The sequence below is a fragment of the Diceros bicornis genome, chromosome 1 (genome assembly GCF_020826845.1).
Source record: "Diceros bicornis minor isolate mBicDic1 chromosome 1, mDicBic1.mat.cur, whole genome shotgun sequence".
Lineage (NCBI taxonomy): Eukaryota > Metazoa > Chordata > Mammalia > Perissodactyla > Rhinocerotidae > Diceros > Diceros bicornis.
Window position 1 is genome coordinate 5,033,497 of NC_080740.1, and position 20,023 is coordinate 5,053,519.

A 20,023-nucleotide genomic window follows, 5' to 3' on the forward strand; every position below is an offset into this window, starting at 1 on the left:
ACTCCTTGATGTTCCTCTTTCTCCATGAAGACCCTGAAACATTCTTTGCTGTGGTCTTTCCCTACTAGACTGTAGGCTGCTGTCTTTCACTGATTTCTGAATTCCAAGCATGAAGTATATGGCCTGGTTCTCAGTAGGTGCTAACAATCATTTGTTGATGCATGAATGAATAAATAATATGTGCCCAAAGAGTGGTATCTGTTACTATCTTACTATTTTTCTCCAGGAAGACGGGGTGGTGGCTGATGTGGGAGCTGCACTCAAGCTGGGCCCTAGGGGACAGGCCTTCCAGAAAAAGGGAACTGCATTTCTTTCCTTTGGTGGATAATGGCTTGCTTTATAAATGTTGTATTACTGTATCCTTTGGGGTGGCTGGGAAGTATTTGGAACTATTGTACTTGAATAGTACTTGGAACTATTAATCTAGGGCTAAAAAAATGCTTTATGAGGAAATATTCCATTTTGAAAATCATTCCTGGTGCTTTTTTTTTTTTTTAAGTAATGTTCCATTCTGAAAAGCAGTCATATATTTGAACATACGTGGTGCTGGTAGGATTTAGTGAACTTCACAGAGAGGTGGTGTTTATTTCCCTGGAGCAAAAACTGTTCCTTTGTTGTGTAATTAAAGGATAATCACTTTTGCTTTGTAATATATACAAATTGTTCAGTTTTCAGTTCAGGATTAACAGTTCAAGAAAAACTCAGATGATATTATGGTGCATATTAGAAACATGATTGCATTTATTAAGCAAATTATAATATTGAACTGTTCCCCTTACAAGTGTGAGGTAATTTATGAGTGCCTTATTTCTAACTGTTGCTATAACCATCTACAGAAGGCTCAGGAGACAGAAGATAATTTAGAGGCAAATAGTGTTAACCTTTTCCTTCTAACCTCAGTCTTTTATCATGATTTCAAACTGATGCATACATACACCTTGATATACATGCTTTATATATGCGCTCACACACACGTCCTCTACCAAACCCATTCCAGCCATTGAATTCTGTCTACTTTGTAGGGCCTCTCGAAAACATCCACTTCGCCCCATTCCTTTTGTCAAGTCCTCCTCACTTGTCTAATCTCTGGCCTTCCAACTCAATTCTCAGCTTTCATCAGTTTCTTTCCCTTCTCTAAACCATCTTGTGTATTTTTATAGCCAATGCTTTCCTAATATTACTCATGTCCTAGTGTGTGTTTGTATATATATATCCATACAAGATGTGGGTCAGTTCTGGGGTCAAATCTAGTTCTGTTTTATGGGGGCTCCATTTTTTTTCACTCCTAGAATATGCTAAATTTCCAATTTTACCTCTGAAACCATCCACAGGTGCGAGATGTGCCATGGTTTTGTTTTGTTTTGTTGTAATCCATTCACCAAACCTAATGTGCTTAGGTGCCAGGGATTCAGGGCAGGGATCCTGGTTGTCCTTCAACATTCTACTTCTCTTCCATATTATTGGAATTTTTGCTAGGCATATGATCACCCAGAATACATTACTGCATTTCATCAATTCTTCATTTTGTAAAACACTAAGAAAGAAAGAATATCCAAGATGGGGAGTCCAATAGGTTAGCACTGCATAAAAATGGAATACCATGGTTTACACCTTCAGAACAAGAAATTGAGAGTCTTTATTCAAAAGAAAATTCTGGAAGCTCATTTAGAAATGATTTAATATTGAAGCTCCAATAGTGTTGGTTATAAATCCAACTCGACATTTCTCAAAATTGCACGAAGACTTGCTGAAGTATGAGCTGGGAGTTTCTCAGAACGTTTTATCACAGGGAAAACCAACCGGCATCCCCGCGCACGCCACACCTGCAGGCGGCCCCTCCGGGCCGGCCCGGCCGGGCAGGGCTGGAGACACATGGGTGAGCGGCGCAGAGGACCGGCGGAGAGGACCGCGGACCCGCCCCGGGTCTGCGTCCCTCCCGGCGGGCTGCGGGTGCACGTGGACACGGACCCCGCCGGGCGCGCCCCGGGGCGCAGGGCGCAGGTGGACACGGACCCCCCGGGACACAGAGCGGCGGCGAGGGGGCTGCTGCTTGGGGCGGCTGCAGCCGCGAAGGGCCTTAGGGAAGACCTGAGGGGCGCGGCGGTCCGGCCCTGGAGGGGCCTGTTCCGGACCCCGAAGCACGAGGGGCCCCGGGAGGAGGAGGCGGCGGCGGCCGGCCCCGAGTTCCGTGAGTCCCAGGACGAGGTCTGGAAACGGGGGTGGGGGTGGGGGCCGGGGGCGGGGGGCCGGTGGGCCTTGTTCCGACGGTGCCTGGGCAGCTCGGACGCCGCGGGGAGGAAGTCGGCGAGGACGCACTGGGCACCCGAGGCCATCCTCCTCTGCACCACCTCTGGGCCGGTTCTCAGCTGCGGATCCACCCCACCCAAGTTTTGGTTCACATTTCTCAGGATGTTTTATCTCAGGTTAAACCTACACGGTGGATGGAAAGAAAGAGTTTACTCTTTCAATTTAAGGAAGAACATTTTTAAAGAGATGATTAAGCCCTTTTGCAAATAAGGAAAGAGTTTTATGTGCTGACATCTATATCCTGACTCATGCGCTGATTTATTGTGTGACTTTAAGTAAGTCACTTAATCTTTCTGTACTTAAGTGTTTAAAGCATAGAATGGATCATTTATGCTTTGGGAATAAATTTATAGCATAAACTGAGGCTCACTGTTGAAGAGTCTTCAAAAGTTGAGAACGGTACGAAGTCCGTTAACAGGGCGCCCCATCCAGGTCGGCTGGCTGGGATGGCCTCATTGCCTAAAACCCAGCCTTGAGCGCAGAGCACCAGTTCTTCAATATAATGTGCGAGTAGTTCGTTCCTTCATTCATTCACTAGAATATTCATTCTAGAAATATTCTTGAGGGATTACTCTTTGCCAGACAAGTTCTAGAAGTGGGGATGCAGAGGCACGCCAGCCCTGCTCTCCTGGAGCTCTCGGTTGGCTTGTGGTGGAGTGTTGATAGACGATAAGCAAATGAATAAGATAATTCAAGGTAGTGTTAAGTGCTGTGGGGGTCGTGACCGAGGGTGATGTGACTGGGCCAGCAACCCAGGACAACTTTAGATTTGGTAGTCAAGGCAGACAAGACATTTGAGCAAATCCCTGGATGAACCAGTCATGGGAAGATAGGAAGAGCATGACAAGCAGAGTAGCAGCAAATGCCAGGCAGGGATGAAATAGATACATCTTTGAGAGAGGAGGGGGACCAGCCTGGCTGGACATTAGAGAGTGAAGGGGAGAGCAGTGAGGTTGGGGTGTGGTCAGACCTGGCCCAGGCGAGGCCTGGATGCACTAAGAAAGAAGCTTACATTTGATATTGTCAGTATTTTTTAGTTTAGCCATTCTCATAGGTGTGTATTGGTATCTAGGTGTGATTTTAATTTACATTTCTCTAATGGCTAATGATGTTGAACATCTTTCCATGTGCTTATTTGCCATCTCTATGTCCTTTTTGGTTCCTCTTTGTTCTATTGAAATCTTTTCCCTATTTTTTAATTGGTTTGTTTTCTTACTGTTAAGTTTTGAGAGTTTTTAAAATATATTTTGACTGCAGTTCATTTGTCAGATATGTGATTTGCAAATATAATCCTCCAGTCCATAGTTTGTTTTTTTATTCTCTTAGTAGTGCTGTTCACAGAGCCAAGTTTTAAATTTTGATGAATTCCAATTTATGAGTTTTTTTCTTTTATGGTCATGCTGTTGCTTCATGTGTAAGAACTCTTTGCCTAACTGCAGGTTATGAAGTTTTTCTCCTGTGTTTTCTTCTAAAAGTTTTATGTTTTACGTTTTTATCTGTGATCTATTTTGAGTTAACTTTTATATAAGGTATGAAATTTACATCAAGGTTCATATTTTTTTCATCTGAATGTCCAATTTTCAAATACCACTTGTTGAGATGATTATCCTTTCTCCATTGTCAAGGCCTTCAAGCCTTTGTCAAAAATGAATTGGCCATGCTTGTGAAGGTTTATTTCTAGACTCTGTATTTTGTTGCATTGATCTATGAGTCTATCCCTTTGCCAATACCATGCTGTATTGATTATTGTAGATTTATAATAAAATTAAATAGTGTGACTCCTTCAGCTTTACTCTTTTTCAAAATTGTTTTGGCTATTCTAGTTCCTCTGCCTCTTCGTATAAATTTTAGAATCAGCTTCTTTATAGCTACAAAATACCCTTCTGGCATTTGATTGGATTGGGTTAAATCTATAGATCAATTTGGGGAGAATTGACATCTTTACTATGTTTCGTCTTCCAATCCATGGACATGATATATCTTTTCACTTAGTTAAGTATTCTTTGATTTCTTTCATCAGCATTTTGTATTTTTTTGGTATAGAGAAACTGTACAAGTTTTGTTGGATTTATACTTAAGTGTTTTGATTTTTTGATCTATTATAAATGGTATTATTTTTAAAATTTTGTTTTCCATTTGTTGATTGCCAGTGTATAGACATGTGATTGATTTTTATGTGTTGACCTTGTATCCTGCAACCTTGCTAAACTCACTTCTTAGTTCTAGAGCTCTTTTGTACATTTCTTTGGATTTTATATGGAGACAATCAAGTTGTCTGCAGCTAGACTGTAGCAGTAGCCCGAGTGTCAGTATTTGTGTCCGTTCTCCAGGGCCCAGTTCCCACAGGGAGATGCAAAGAGTGCCAAGTGACCATAGGTTGTGATACAGAAGAACCTGGTGCTCAGGGAACCCAAATCTTTTGTAATGGGCAGTAAGCATGCGTTACCAGCACTGTCTTACAAGGCTGCAAGCAGCCTGCCCTTTGATTCAGAGGAAGACATTCTCTCTCTCTTCCGACGCAGATCACTATACAATCATCCTTGAAAAGATAGTTCAGGACAAAGGCAGTCAGTGTTTCTGCTTGTAAGATGTGCAGAACCCTGAGAGACCCATGGAGAGTTGTCTCCCAAAACCATGCTGATGGGGTTGCCATCATCTTGTCACCCCTTATATTAGTTTGCTAGGGCTGCCATAATAAAGTAAATAAACTAAACACAGACTGGGTGGCTTAAACAACAAAAATTTATCTCCTGGTTCTTGAGGCTATAAGTCCAAGATCAAGGAGTTGGCAGGGTTAGTTTCTTCTGAGGCCTCTCTCCTTGGCTTGTAGATGGCCGTCTTCTCCCTGTGTCTTCACATGGTTATCCCTCTGTTGTATTTGTATCCAAATTTCCCCTCTTACAAGGACACCAGTCATATTGGATTAGGGCTCCCCCCACAATGACCCCATTTAACTTAATCACCTCTTTAAAGACGCTATTCCCAAATACAGTCACATTTTGAGGTGCTGGGGATTAGGATTTCAGCATATGAATTTGAGGGGACACAATTCAGCTACCACACCCTTACATTTAAACACGTGGCTTCCAAGGTTGGCAAGACAGGGGAAGAAAGACCTGGAGGGTGACACAGGGGCTTTTCACTGACTCAGCCCCAAAGTGCCACACCATCGCTTCTGCTTTCAGTCCACTGGACAGATCTCACCTAACTGCGTCCAGGCTGGGATATGTACTTATCCATGGGCTCAGATAGTAAAGACAACCCGATGTTGATGAACGCTAGCAGTGTCGACCTCAGCATGGTTGTATGTTTTTCTCTAGTACTATTTAGCTGTTCAGGTGCAAAAATGGAGCAGATACCAATTGGGTTTAATCTCAGAATTAGGATTCTGACCAACTGGTCTGAGTGGCGAGGGAGGCAAAGGTGTTTGCATGGAAGTGGTTTCAGAGATGGACCATGGACTCTAAACTGGTGAGGAGAGAAGTAAGGACATAAGAGATGAATAATGAGAAAAGATGGTGAGAACAGTGGATTGGAGGACTTGATGAGGTTGCAGAATTTCTGGACTGAGAGAACTAGAGCAGGTGAGCTGAATGGGTGAGAGGTGGTGGTCAGAGAATGAGATTCATGAAGTTGTCAGAGGTAGTGTAGTTTTTGATGATGATCAGGTCAAGAGGGTAACCTGAAATTGGGTGATGAGCTCAGATGGAAGAAAAGATTATTAGAGGCGAGGGAGTCAGGGAACTGAGAGACCAAGGTGTTGGATTAATCATCTCCTTGGAGTGGAGTTGAAGTCACGGAGTGGAAACAAGAGTGGGGGTAGAAAGGAAGAGCGGGATCCAGGTGATGGGAAGAATGAATGTGTCCACCTCCCATGAAGGTCCTCCCTGGTCTTGGGTTGGAGTTGGTAGCATTCGAGAGTCTTTGGCAGATATTGGGAACCTACTTGGCAACACGTCTACAAAATCTCTCCTAGGGTCCTTTATATTTGGAGAAGGTCTCTTGCTGATTTCACATTGTTCCAATTCTGGCCTTATCCTCCTATGTTGGAATCGTCTGCTGAGAGCCCTCCAGCTCCCCTACATGACAAAAAAACTCAATAAATTCTGTAATCTCCTCCATGCTAGTTAATAAAACCTGCCATCTGAATGTGAATCTGTGTGTGATATGTAATGTTTGTAGTAGGTGTGAATCTACTTTCATCTCCTTTCCCATAAATGAGAATAAAACATGTTCATCCCATGCCCATGCCCATGCCTTTGGGCATGTTTATATGGCGGGCTGCATTTTAAGGATTAGTTTCTGCAGGCCTGGCATCTGCACGGGGTTCTGCAGACGACAGTTTTATCTCTGTAAGCTCATATGGAGTATTGAGCTCCTCCCTGTCTAATCTTGTATAAACATTTTACAAACAACATCCCCTGGGAAGTCCGTGGCCACCCTCCAGCTCCTAGAGCCAGATACTAAATTGCTGACTTCAGGGTGGTCCTTGGGAATCATGTTTTGTTTGGGACCATCGTGTTTTGTTTGGGACCAGGAATATTTTTAATGGTGTGAAAACACTTGCAGTGTGAGGAGGAAGTGGAATCTTGATAATACAACTTTATAAAATATCGAAGCAAAGTTCCCATGTCCAGAATAGCACAATATGAAAGGCTCAAGGCTGCTGTTTCAAGTTTTTAGAGTCACAAGGTTTGCCACATGAGGGTTACTTTCTCTTCATCCCCCTTAAGTTCCCTTAGTCATGCTTGCTTGCTTTCTTGCAGTACTGCCAAATGAGAGAAGCTTCCAGAATGCTGCTAAAAGCAATAATTTGGATCTTATGGAGAAGCTGTTTGAAAAGAAGGTTAATATTAATGCTGTGAACAACGTGAGTAGAAGTCACAAATGTGACAAGTAACTACTCTAAGAATGGCTTGGGTTTATAAATAATAATAAATAAAAATGATTGTGCTGGATGAAATGAAGGAGATCTTCTCTGTTGGTAATTCCAGAGTGTTTAAGCTAAACATGGAATCCAGCAGTGGAATAGGCTCTGGAGGGTTTAATTTATCTTATCAGAGGGGAGGTGTCCAGGGTCTTTATGTGCATCTGTGCAAAGCCTCTGGGTGGGCAGGAAGGCCAACTGTCAAGGTTATGGGGCAGGACTTGGTTCTGGATTGTAGCCTATGGATCACTTTCGCCTCACACGTTCTGGAAAGGCAGAACATCTTGCTACACAATTCATCATTGTTTTCTCTCCAATGATGTCCTTTGTGCTTAGGGCCTTCCAAATTTAAAATCTGAAGGGGAGTATGGGTTTGCATTTTATTGCTTTTGAAATATAGAACATCTGCATGTTGGACAGTGGGCCTTTTCTGAAATCTGGCTCTTACCTACTTGTTCTTCAAGTGCCTGGGTTTGGGGGAGAAGTCCACTGCTAGAAATATGGATGTCCTAACAGCCCCTCAAGGCAGGGTTTATCACAGTGAACAGGTTGGGGGCTGTGTCAGTTGCTCAGGACAGTTTGTGGAGTGGGGATGGCAGAGGTGGATTTAATGCTAAATGAAGCATAAGCTGTAGGGCGCCTATGGTGCAGGCCCCTCCCAGGGCTCTGGGAGGGCTCCAGCAGTGTGTTCCCACACTTTTATGATTTTGTAAAATCTGAAAAAGTAAGAAATTTTAACTGCGATCAGTTAAGCTTTCTGACTCTGGCTTTAAAGAGGGCTCCCTAAAGAGTGTAAACTTTAGGGTCCAGAGAACCTGGATCTGTGCCAGGCCGTGAGGTCATGGAAACTGAAGTTGTGCATCATGCAGTGGAAGGCTGGTTAGCAGTTGTGCATGTGTGCACGTGAGGGGGTGTGTGTTTATGTGGATGTGGGAATTTATGTCTGTGTGTCTATTGTGTGTGTGTGTCTGATGTGTTATGGGTGTATACAGTATTTGCTGTCCATAGACATCCTAGAAACAGTAGAAAAATAGCAAAATTTTGCAGCGTAACAATTTTAGGAACCAATAAATAAATAAATAAATAAATAAAAAGGAAAGGAATCAAGGAAGGAAGGGGGCGAAAAGGAGAGGAATAAGCAAGGACCTTTGAAGGTGATATCTAGACTGTTAAAAAAGCAAAGCAACAACCATTTTTCCAAATAGCAGGAAATAGATTCTCCAGTATACTTCTATGAACATTTAAAAATTTTCACATACATACAACTTTCTGATATTTTAAACCATATGTTTATGTTAAAGTACTTGGCAGGCTGTGATCTAGGCCATTTAACCTACAGTCAATGTGGCAAGTGCTTGTAAATGTGATGAATCGTTTTATACTTTCTAATGACATCTCTTTTAGTTCCGTTCACAGCAAATTGTTGACATGGTTACTTGAAGAGTTCTTTGAAATCTGTGATGATAGAGATGGAAAAAAAATGTAAGAGGTTTTATTGAATTATCTGGGATGCTGTTTTGGCTTGCATCCTTCTTCAGAAATAAAGTTAATAGAGGAGTTTAGAGCCCAAATTGGACATGCTAGAACATAGCTCTAGGTTGCAGACGATGTCAAGATAACTCGTGTTTTGTCAAACTTAGTTTATTACCAGTTTAGCTACCAGGAAATCAGACGTTTAAACAGTTCTCATATTTTTGTGATAAATTATTTATGTGAAACAAAGGATAATAAATCCACACCCAGGCACCTTCTTTGGAAGCAAAAACGGTGTCTAGGGTATGGGAAATATGACACGTGTTTTATTTACAAGCAAAACATCCATTGTCTGAAACACTTGAGACTGTCTCTGGACATCCCAGGAGCACCATCTTGGCTTTCCTTTGAAGCAAAAGATATTCATAGCTTTCTTTCTCTGTGTCTCTTTCTTTCTCTTGCTTTCTTTCCTTTGCAATTTATTTGTTTGCTTCACTAAAATTTACAATAAAAAAATTACAGAAGAAAGATCATGTATGGATTGAACATCCAACTGTATAGATAGAAGTTTTTGTTATGCATTATCAATGTATTCCTAGCAGAAAAAATTTACCACTATTAATGATTACGTATGGCGGAGAATACAACTTTTACTCTAATTGAAATTTGTTATGTTGCTACAATCAATGATAGGTTATGCAATGGATTTCAGCTTGAGGCATATCCTCCAGTGGATTGCCAAATTCTCTGGTATTATCTGATAATAGATGAAGGCAAGATTGTGTTGGACACAGTTCTCACTACTTGCAAAGGCAAAGGCAAAGAGTAGATAAACAAAATACAAACACCTGGTAGAAAATTATGGCCATTCCAGAAACAGGAAACTTAAAAAGGCTAAATAACAATCAGATGACTGAAAACACAAATTATGTTTTCTCAGATAAACCGCACAGCCCTGCATTTTGCAGTGGGGGCAAATCATTTATCTGCAGTGGATTTCTTGCTTAATCACAAGGCCAGGGTAGATGTTGCTGATAAGGTAAGCTCATCTTCGTTTGGCAGAATGGAGTGGAGCATAACCAACGATTATGGGAAAATCTGGTCACTTTGGTGGTCTTTTCTTCACACACACACACACCCACACACACACACACCCCGTATTTCCATTGGCAGTGTTTGTTCCATACTATGTGCTCTTTATATTTGGTGAGTAAATTGTTTACCCATTACCTGTAGGACTCAGGCTTTTACTCACTTTCCCATCTTGACCTTATGGCCAGGAGCATGCATTTGTAAGAATAAGGTCGTTGCCCAGAGTATATTTTGGGACATGGAAGACAGAAGCTAACTGGCATCAGGGACGTTAAATCTTGACTTTGCCCTGTGAACTCTGATAAATAAGTAAAGCTTATTAAACACATACTATGTACTACGCACCAGTCTTAGGACTTTGATACTTAGCCCCTCCCGCCCACCTTGTGAGAAAAGTATTACTATAATACCCAATTTACGGACGAGAAGCCTGAGACACAACGAGGGTAAATATCATGCCCAACAAATTACATCTAAGAAGGGGTGGAGGCAGGATGTGAACCTGGCTTATCTGATTCCAGAGACCACGCCATTAGCCACAAATCAGCTTAACTATTTGTCTGTCTAGATATCAGCCCCCCACCCCCGTACCCCCAAGGATTTTCCTAACTTCATTTAGTACTTTACAATGGCACAAGGAAACCACTTGGGCTGGAGAGACCCAACATCATGTTTGTTATCTCCAGTTGCAGAAAAAGTTGATAGCCTTGGTTTTTAGTTAATCCAGTGGACCATGGTTCTTGGTTCTTGGTTAATCCAATGGACCATGGTTCTTAAAGTTAAACTGTTCAGAAGATTCCCACAGAGCTATTCTATTTTTCTCTCTGGACTGACTCAGCAGTGCTTTACGTTCATGTCTCACAGGGGCTGGGTATAGAAAGTGCTTAGTAAATCTTTGGAAGATGAATGAATGAAGTCAGTTCAAAACAATTGGTCAGCTTGTTGGTTTGGTTGGCAATCGTAGACATGGCCTAGACTTGATAATGATGAGTTTCTCTTTGTTTCACCAGTGGGGCACATCTCTGTCTGTCTGTTTTATTGCTCTGGTATTGGTAGGCAAGTAGATTGATACATAACAGAATCAGAATGAAGAAGTACCCTTTTTTAAAAATTGGCACCAGAAACACTCCAACCTTGTGAGTGTAATAAGTTGTATTATGGTGGTGGTACTTAAGGAACAGCTTGTTTAGGTGATTATTTTGCAACATTAGTTAGCCTGTGAAAGATGCTTTGGTAATAGACTTGATTGCCAAGAGTCTATTGTTCTTTTGTCATTGAAATCCTGATATAATAACTTTTTATTTTACTTTAATTTTTAAATTAACATACTGTGCAGTTAACTTTCTTTTTGGCATACAGTTCTATGAATGTTAACACATGTATAAATTCCTGTAACCACCACCACAATCAAAATATGGAACAGTTACGTCACCCAGAAAATTCTCTCATGCTGCCTCTTTGTAGTCAACCCTCCCCCACCCTGGCAACCACTGATTTTTTCTCCATAATTTTGCCTTTTTGAGAATTCCATACAAAAGATATCATATAACATATAACCTTTTTTTTTCAGGTTGGTTCTTTTGTTTTTGTTGCGGTAACATTGGTTTATAACATAAATTTCAGGTGTATATCATTATATTTCAATTTCTGTGTAGATTACATCATGTTCACCACCTGGAGATTAATTACAATCCATCACCATACACGTGTGCCTAATCACCCCTTTTGCCTTCCTTCCTCCCCACTCCCCCTCTGGTAGCCATCAATCCAATCTCTGTCTCTGTGTGATTGTTTGTTGTTGTTTTTATCTTCTATTTATGAGTGAGATCATACGGTATTTGACTTTCTCCCTCTGACTTATTTCGCTTAGCATAATAACCTCAAGGTCTGTCCATGTTGTACAAATGGCCAGATTTCATTGTTTTTTATGGCTGAGTAGTATTCCTTTGTGTATATGTACCACATCTTCTTTATCCATTCTGTCCCTTGATGGGCACCTAGGTTGCTTCCAAGTCTTGGCTGTTGTGAATAATGCTACAGTGAACATAGGGGTGCATAGATCTCTTTGTATTGTTGATTTCATGTTCTTTGGATAAATACCCAGCAGTGGAATAGCTGGATGATATGATAGTTCTCTTCTTCTTCATTTTTTGAGGAATCGCCATACGTTTTCCATAGTGGCTGCACCAGTTTGCACTCCCGCCAGCAGTGTGTGAGAGTTCCCTTTTCTCCACATCTTCTCCAACACTTGTTATTTCCTGTCTTGTTAATTATAGCCATTCTGACGGGCGTGAGGTGATATCTCATTGTAGTTTTGATTTGCATTTCTCTGATAGTTAATGATGTTGAACATCTTTTCATGTGCCTGTTGGCCATCTGTATATCTTCTTTGGAGAAATGTCTGTTCAGGTCTTTTGCCCATTTTTTAATTGGGTTGTTAGTTTTTTTGTTGTTGAGATGCATGAGTTCTTTATATATTTTGGATATTAACCCCTGATCAGATATACGGTTTAAATATCTTGTCCCAATTGTTAGGTTGTCTTTTCGTTTTGTTGATGGTTTCCTTTGCTGTGCAGAATCTTTTTAGTTTGATGTAGTCCCGTTTGTTTATTTCTTTCTATTGTTTCCCTTGCCCAGTGAGACGTGGTACTTGAAAATATGTTGCTAAGACCGATGTCGAAGAGCATACTGCCTATGTTTTCTTCTAGAAGTTTCATGGTTTCAGGTCTTACATTCAAGTCTTTAATCCATTTTGAGTTAATTTTTGTGTATGGTGTGAGATAATGGGTATATAACCTTTTGACACTGGCTTCTTTCACTCAGCAAAAGGCCTCTGAGGTTCATCCATGTTGTTGTATGTATCCATAATTCCTCCCTTTTTATTGCTGAATAGTATTCCACTGTATGGATGTACCACAGTTTATTTATCCATTCACCAGTTGAAGGACATTAGAGTTGTTTCCAGTTTTTGACTATTACAAATAAAGCTGCTATAAACATTTGTGTACAGTATTTGTGGAAGCATAAGTTTTCATTTCTCTAGTGTAAATACCTAGATTACTAGGTCGTATAGTAAGCTATATACAAGAAGCTGCCAGACAGTTTTTTAGAGTGGCTGTGCCATTTGCATTCCCACCAGCAATGTAGCAGAGTTCCATTTGTTCCACATCCTCATCAGCACTTGATATTGTCATTTTTTCCCCTTGATTTTAACCATTTTAGTAGGTTTGTATGGGCATCTCATTGTGGTTTAATTTGCATTTCTTTAATGACTAATGATATCAAGCATTTTTTCTCGTGTTACTGAGCATCTGTATGTCTTCTTTGGTGAAGTGTTTATTCCAATCTTTTGAACATTTTTTTTTTTTTAAGTTGGGTTGTTTGTTTTCTTATTGTTGAATTTTGAGAGTTCTTTATATATTCTGGACACAAGTCCTTTGTTAGATATCTGATTTGCAAATATTTTCTCACATTCTGTAGCTTATCTTTTTAGTGTTTTTCACAGAGCAGAAGTTTTTAATTTTGATGAAGTACAATTTACTTATGTTTTAAAAATGAATCTGCGTATTGGTGTTATATCTGTGAATGATTTGCCTAACTTAAGGTCATGAAGATTTTCTCATATTTTTCTTCTAAAGCTTTTACAGACTTGTGTTTTACATTTAGATCTGTTGTCCATTTTGAGTTAAGTATAAGGTATGAGGAGTAGGTCTAGGTGTTTTTTTCCTTGTGTATGGATGACCAGTTTCTTCAACACCATTTTACACTGGTGTCACTTCAGTTTTCAGCACCTTTGCAGTGCTATTTGGACCTGTCCTACATGTGCGCCATCCAGGGGCCAGTCTGAGACCTGGGTGGTGGTCTACTCCCTAGTTCAGTTCTCAAGCCTTTGTGATGCTGTTTATGGTCAGGTTTGTGTGCAGGTCAGGGGTGAGGTCAGGTGAGCATACTCAACTTCATGAGATCCCTTTCTTGAGCTCCCACCTCTCCAAGATGACCACCGCCGCCCCATTCTCTAGCTCCAAGGCCCTTCCCCTTTTCCTGGTCAAGGGTATAGACTCCCAGCTTGGCTGTGTGTGTCCCACAGTTAGGTTGCCTCTAGGACTGAGAGAGGGAAGAAACCAACACGGGTCTCCCACCCCCTCTTCTGACCACAGTTCCTCTGGGTGGAGAGGAGTCCTGTCGGAGTTCGGGTGCTGCCCAGTTGCTGCTGCTACCCCTCCCCCCGCAGGTTACAGCTTTGGGAGTGAGGCGTGCCTGGGCCAGGGCCAGAAGAGAAGAAAGACGCAGGATCTCCCCTACCCTCTCCCTCCTGTAGAGTCCCCCTCCGCTCCTTAGGCCAGAAAGAGAGGGCTGCTCTTGGAGCTCTTTCTGCCGTGCCCAGGGCCCAGTGCTGTGATTTGCACTGCCTTGAGTGCAAGCTGGAAGGTAAGAAAGAAAAAACAAAAAATCGGGAGACCCCAACTGTTTATATTTTGAGTTCTGGTTTTCTTCCCCAGTCTACCTGCTACCATTTACCCTTCAGAGTCCTCACCTAGCTGCACCATGCATTCTGTCCAGAGACTTTAGTTGCATTTGGTGAGAGAGACAGAGTGGAGTGTACTTATTCCGTCTTACCCAGAGCTGTAACCCCAAATCTTTAACGTGCCGTAAAAGTGGAGAGAATTGTACAATAAACACTTTTGTATCCATTACCCAGGCTGAATAGCATCTTTTCTTTTAAACAGCATGTCTGAGGGTTGCCATGTTTCAAAGTATTAAATACACTACTGGTTTATGTCAGAGTATAAGACATTTATTCCAGAAATGATGAAGAGATGTTTTACCAACTTGTTCTGTTGGAGACTTTTCCAAACATACATTTGGAACTCGCATCAGCTTCTTTGCCTTGTGAGACTGAAATGCTGTCAGGTGGGAAATATAGTAATTCCTGATGTATCTCTGTATCCTGCCTTGAAAGTTTCACTAAGTTAAATATTTCCATAACTAACTTAATTATTCACAGTGCATTAGTACATAACTAATAAAGTGCTTTTTATAATCAAGCAATGCCATGTTTGGTCAGACCTGGCCGCTTCTTGATCTGGGTGATGAGCCCTAAGTTTGACTTGGCAGCTCTGTCTTCTAAGTTCTGACAGCTATTTGCAAAGAGCCAACAACTGAACCCCTTCACTATCAGTATTTATTCCGTGCCTGATGCGGGCAAGTCTCAATGCCCACTACCGGGGATTCGACTAGATATAAGGTCTTGCTGCTCAAAATGTGGTCCTAGGACCAGAGCACTGGCATTACCTGGGATCTTGTTAGAAATGCAGAATCTTGGGCCCCACCCCAGACCTCCTGAATCAGAATCTGCAAGTTAGCAAGATCCCCAGGTGATCATGTCAGGAAGCACTGGCATGAGATACAGTCCCTGCTTTGAGGGGCCTACAGTCTCTCGGGGGAACAAGGACCGAGACTGTAACAGATGGGTACCTCAAGGCCTTGCATGCTGAGGATCAGATGCATGGCCCAGACACTGAGGACTCCAGGTTTAAAGTGGGGGGCATCCCTGAATCTTGGGAAGAGGCAGACTACGTAAAGGGAGGCTCCTACTCCAGAGGTGAACAAAAGATCCCGGGTGGAGCTCAGGTGGTGCTCAGAGGATAATGACAAGCATCTGCTCTCAGAGCTTCCTATCTCGGGAAGCTCCTCCAGTTCAAGTGTTTCCCCGGGGAAGTCATTGACCTTCTCACCTGTGACCAGACTGGTGATGAGGACAGGTTGTCACTGTCTGTGGGCATTTTACACTTTACAGAGTCTCATGTACCGACTGTGAGTGTGATCCATGACACGTGCTCCTGAACTGTCTCAGGCATGTCAGTTCCATGTCAGAAAACTTGGTTTTATGGAGGTTCTTTTGGAGGATTTACATCTCTGAGCAGTGATTCTTTGCCTCTGAGGAACGATGGGTCTGCTCAGAATTTATGGTTTCAGAGACTCAGGTTGTTCACAGCTGGATTTCCTGGCTTTTGGATTTTATGATCAGTGTTTGAAATCTCTAACTGTTCGCTGCTTTGAGGTTAGAAATGACCTCTTAGGGAGAAAGAGAGCTCCTATCAAAATGTGATTTATCATCTATCCCAGGTATTTCCGGCCTCTTTTTTTGACCATGTGTGAAACTGGATTTAGTATTATTGAATATGGAGCATTGATTTGTAGAGAAGGCTAGATTAATGGGTGGAACTGTGTTTAGGGCCCATTTCTTGAAGAACCTCGGCTAGTTATTGTACGTCATTGTTCCTTGGGAAAAAGAGTGCAGACATTGGCAAGCATTGTCTTTATACTGAAATTGTAAATATATAAGTAGACTTACACAGACTAACTCCCCATGTAGTGTGACAGCTGAAATGTAAATTTTATAGGGTATGTGCATTTAGAGCAGGGTTTCTCAACAGTGGCACTATGACTTTTGGTCAGGTGATCTATTGTTGTGGGGGCTGTTTGGGATTGTAGGATGTTTTGCAGTATCTCTGGCCTCTACCTGCTAAATACTAATGTCTCCCTTCAGTCTCGACAATCAGGTGTCTCCAGACATCTCCAAATGTGCCCTGGGGGCAGTTGAGAACCACTGATCTAGAGTTAACCTCAATAATCTGGAGCTTTATACTGAACTTGGCTGAGAAGAAGAGAATACATTAATGCAGTTTCTGGGGCAGCCAAAATCAATGCCAAAAGGCTTATGCACTTTACAAATGGAAGTGCCCCACAGATCTCATTCCTTGTTTATTTCTTCATACTCTATGTATCTAGCAAACCGGTTTCCTGGATCACAAACAACTGCCGATGAGGAGAGGCAGATAGGATGTGCTGAGAAGGCTTACTATTGGAAGGCACTTTTACAGAGGAAATGGATGATTTTTTTACAGGAATAAAAGGAAACAGAGAAGCAGACACATGAACTTAGAGATAAGGAACCTGAGGCTGAGAGTTAACTAAGTTGACTGAGATAACAGTGCTTGAGGGGGTCGAGCCAGAATTGGAGGTCCGTTTCGTTCAGTTCTACGGTCATGCTCATGGTGTCTGCTCTATGTTGCTTCTCTAACTTGGGGCCTAGAACACAGGTCCCAGTTTCTCCCAGCTTACCGCCCTCCAGTCCCACCCTCCTGAGACAGCCAGTGCCGACTGCCGCTGTCGCCTCTCACACTTTCTCCCTGCTCGTTCAGTACACGAGGAGGCTGACTGCCTGCAGCATCAGTCCACGTCAACAGGGCCTGCTCGGAATCTCTCTTTCAGTTTATTTTGTGCACGTGTGCGTGCGCACACACACACACACACACACACACACACATATAATTTTATAGAGAGAGAATATTTTAAATAACTTACATATAAATAGGATTCTTTTTATAACTTCAGTCTTTTCTGTTTTTTTCTTTTTTGTTTACCTTCCCCATCTCCAGTAACTACGTTTAACAACGTGGGGTATGTGTGTTTATTTCTGTACTTTTCCTCATGCTTATATAATCACATCCATATCGATATCTATCAATCTCTCTACCTACTTACCCACCTAGAGATAGAGAGATATATACGTATACACATGAGTTTTTTGGTTGTTGCTTATTTTATAAAAATGGGATTATCAGATAAAAACTAGACTATTGGTGGTGAGCACAATGCAGCCTATACAGAAACTGAAATATAATAGTGTACACCTGAAATTTATACAATGTTAAAAGCCAGTATGACCTCAATAAAATTAAAAAAAATGGGGTTATATTTTTTCTGCATGTTATTTTCCACATTTAACAGCTAGCTCATGGGGCCGGCCCCGTGGCTTAGCGGTTAAGTGCGTGCGCTCCGCTGCTAGTGGCCCGGGTTCGAATCCCGGGCGCGCACCGATGCACCGCTTCTCCAGCCATGCTGAGGCCGCGTCCCACGTACAGCAACTAGAAGGATGTGCAACTATGACATACAACTATCTACTGGGGCTTTGGGGGGAAAATAAATAAATAAATCTTTAAAAAAAAAAAACAGCTAGCTCATGGAAATCTCTCCGAGTCAATTGTTATAGCTCTAATTCATTATTTTGAATGGCTGCATGATATGGTATGACTTTTCCCTAATTCGTTCAATAATCCTATATTGATAGAGATGTACCTTGCTCCCAGCTTTAAGAGTTGACAATTAATATCCTTGTTTATATAACATGAGGTCCTAAAACTTATTTTCATGGGATAGATTCCCAGGAGTGGGATTGCTGGTTGTATTTAAAGTTTTAATAGATATTGCCACATTGCTTAAACTCTAATGCTTTCGTTTCCACTAATACCTTAAGCGAGCACCTTTTTTGGTCCATTTTTCAATTGGTTTAATTGCCTTTTTCTTGTTGATTTGTAAGAGTGCTTCATGTATTAGAGAAAGGAACCATTTATCTTTATTGATACATTTAAAAAGATCTATCATTTGTTTATCGTCAATCTTTCCTTTTATAACTTCTGGATTAAGGCACTGTACATTATAGTCTAGATTTTCTTCTAATATATTTATTGTTTGTGTACTTTTTTGTGTGTATGATAGGAATAGGATTTATGTATGTTTTCTTTCAGATGGAGAACCACTTGCGCCTGCACCACTTATTAAATATCTTCATTTTCCCCATCGAATTGAAATACCACCTTTGCTGTGTATTAAATTCTCTTCCTATTTCTTAATTTTTAACAGTTGAGTATAAACTTGGCTTTTTGTTGACTATAGTGTGTTGTGGCTCATCCAAGTGATGGATTCTTTTTTGCTCTCTTCTTGGGGAAGCATGGCTTGACAGTAATTCACCTTGCCTCCTGGTCTGGAAGCCTCGAGATCATGCTCATGCTGGTTAGAGCTGGCGCAGACCAGAGAGCCAAGAGTCAGGTAGGCGTTTGGGTCACACCTGGACCCACGTGAGCTCTCAGCTCACTAGTGCAGGAGGGGGAGGTCCTGAGATGGCTGTGTAATCATCTCCCCACCCGCCTCTCTCCAGGATGGAATGAATGCCCTCCACTTTGCAGCTCAGAGCAATAGTGTGCGCATCGTGGAGTACCTCATTCAAGATTTACACCTGAAGGACCTGGACCAGCCTGATGAGGTGTGTTTCCTGTGGTAGGACATCTCTCATGCACCTCTTCCAAATTCCGCTTTTTCCTGCCCCTGCTGGAGCTGCCAAAGCAGCCAGCACAGACAGACCTGGCCCTATAGCCAGCTCCTCCATCACTCTGGCAGACAGACCACGGGGCAGAAGGGAAGTGTTGGTGTTGGCGGTGGCCCTGGCACCTGACGTGGTATTGAAGCAGCCGGATTCCTGCTTCCTTCTCTTCTCTCTCATCCCGGGCAGGATGTCAGTATCCACACCCTCTTTGGTTTTCAGAATAGGTGCCTGCATTTTACTCTCTATGCCTGGCCTTTTGGGAATGTATTTGACCCAAAGCTCTGCAGTAATGAGCCATGGAATATGATGCAATTTTACCATATTTGTCAATATTCCTTTTCTTTTGTTTAAGAGATGTATAATAATAACAGCTACCACTTGTTGAGGACTTCTAAGTATTCTCGGAACCATAAGTGGCTTTGCCATAAACATCTTTGCTGCAAGCCTCTTTGCTACAAGCATTTTTGCTGTATAACTAATTGGGTGTAAGGTGATTTTGCTTTAAATGTCTTTGCTGTAAAAAAAGATAAAATAACAAAAAATAAAATAAAATTAATAACATTAAAAAGAGTTTATTGTGAGAAAAGAAAATACAAAAACACTTGAATACATGTAAAATGTGCGTAGATTCATGGCAAATACTGCACAGATCACTGATTTTATTTTGTGGATTGTACCTAAGCACTTGTCTTCCAAGTCTTTTGTTCCTAGTATTATATATATATATTTTTTGGCCTGTTGATTCATTGTCCTCATTCGGCATCACACTTTTTTCTTTTTTGCTCAAATTTCTTCCTTATTAAGAGAGAGAGCAGTTTCCAAATGCTAGGATGCGCCTTTGTAACTGGGCTTTGTATTGCGATGTGAAGGATTTGCAAACTGATATGTTATCATTCTCTAGTACGGTATGCAATCTTGGTTTACACCAAAATGAAACCAAACTGTCAACCGATTATTTTATCTTTTTTTAATGGCAAAATTGCCTTATGGCCAATTAGTTATGTGACGAAAATGCTTGTGGCAAAGACGTTTATTGCAAAGCTACTTATGGTGAAAAT

General features: G+C 41.6%; 1 protein-coding gene across 1 annotated transcript in view; it reads left to right on the top strand.

Annotated features, from left to right (window-relative positions):
* Positions 1-1,872: 1,872 nt before the first annotated feature.
* The window catches only part of ANKDD1B (ankyrin repeat and death domain containing 1B), a 57,280-nt gene continuing 39,129 nt past the window's right edge, over positions 1,873-20,023 (top strand). The window contains 5 exon segments of the mRNA XM_058551481.1: positions 1,873-2,188; positions 7,074-7,177; positions 9,648-9,746; positions 18,593-18,691; positions 18,801-18,905. Coding sequence (XP_058407464.1) covers positions 1,873-2,188; positions 7,074-7,177; positions 9,648-9,746; positions 18,593-18,691; positions 18,801-18,905 — 723 coding nt within the window.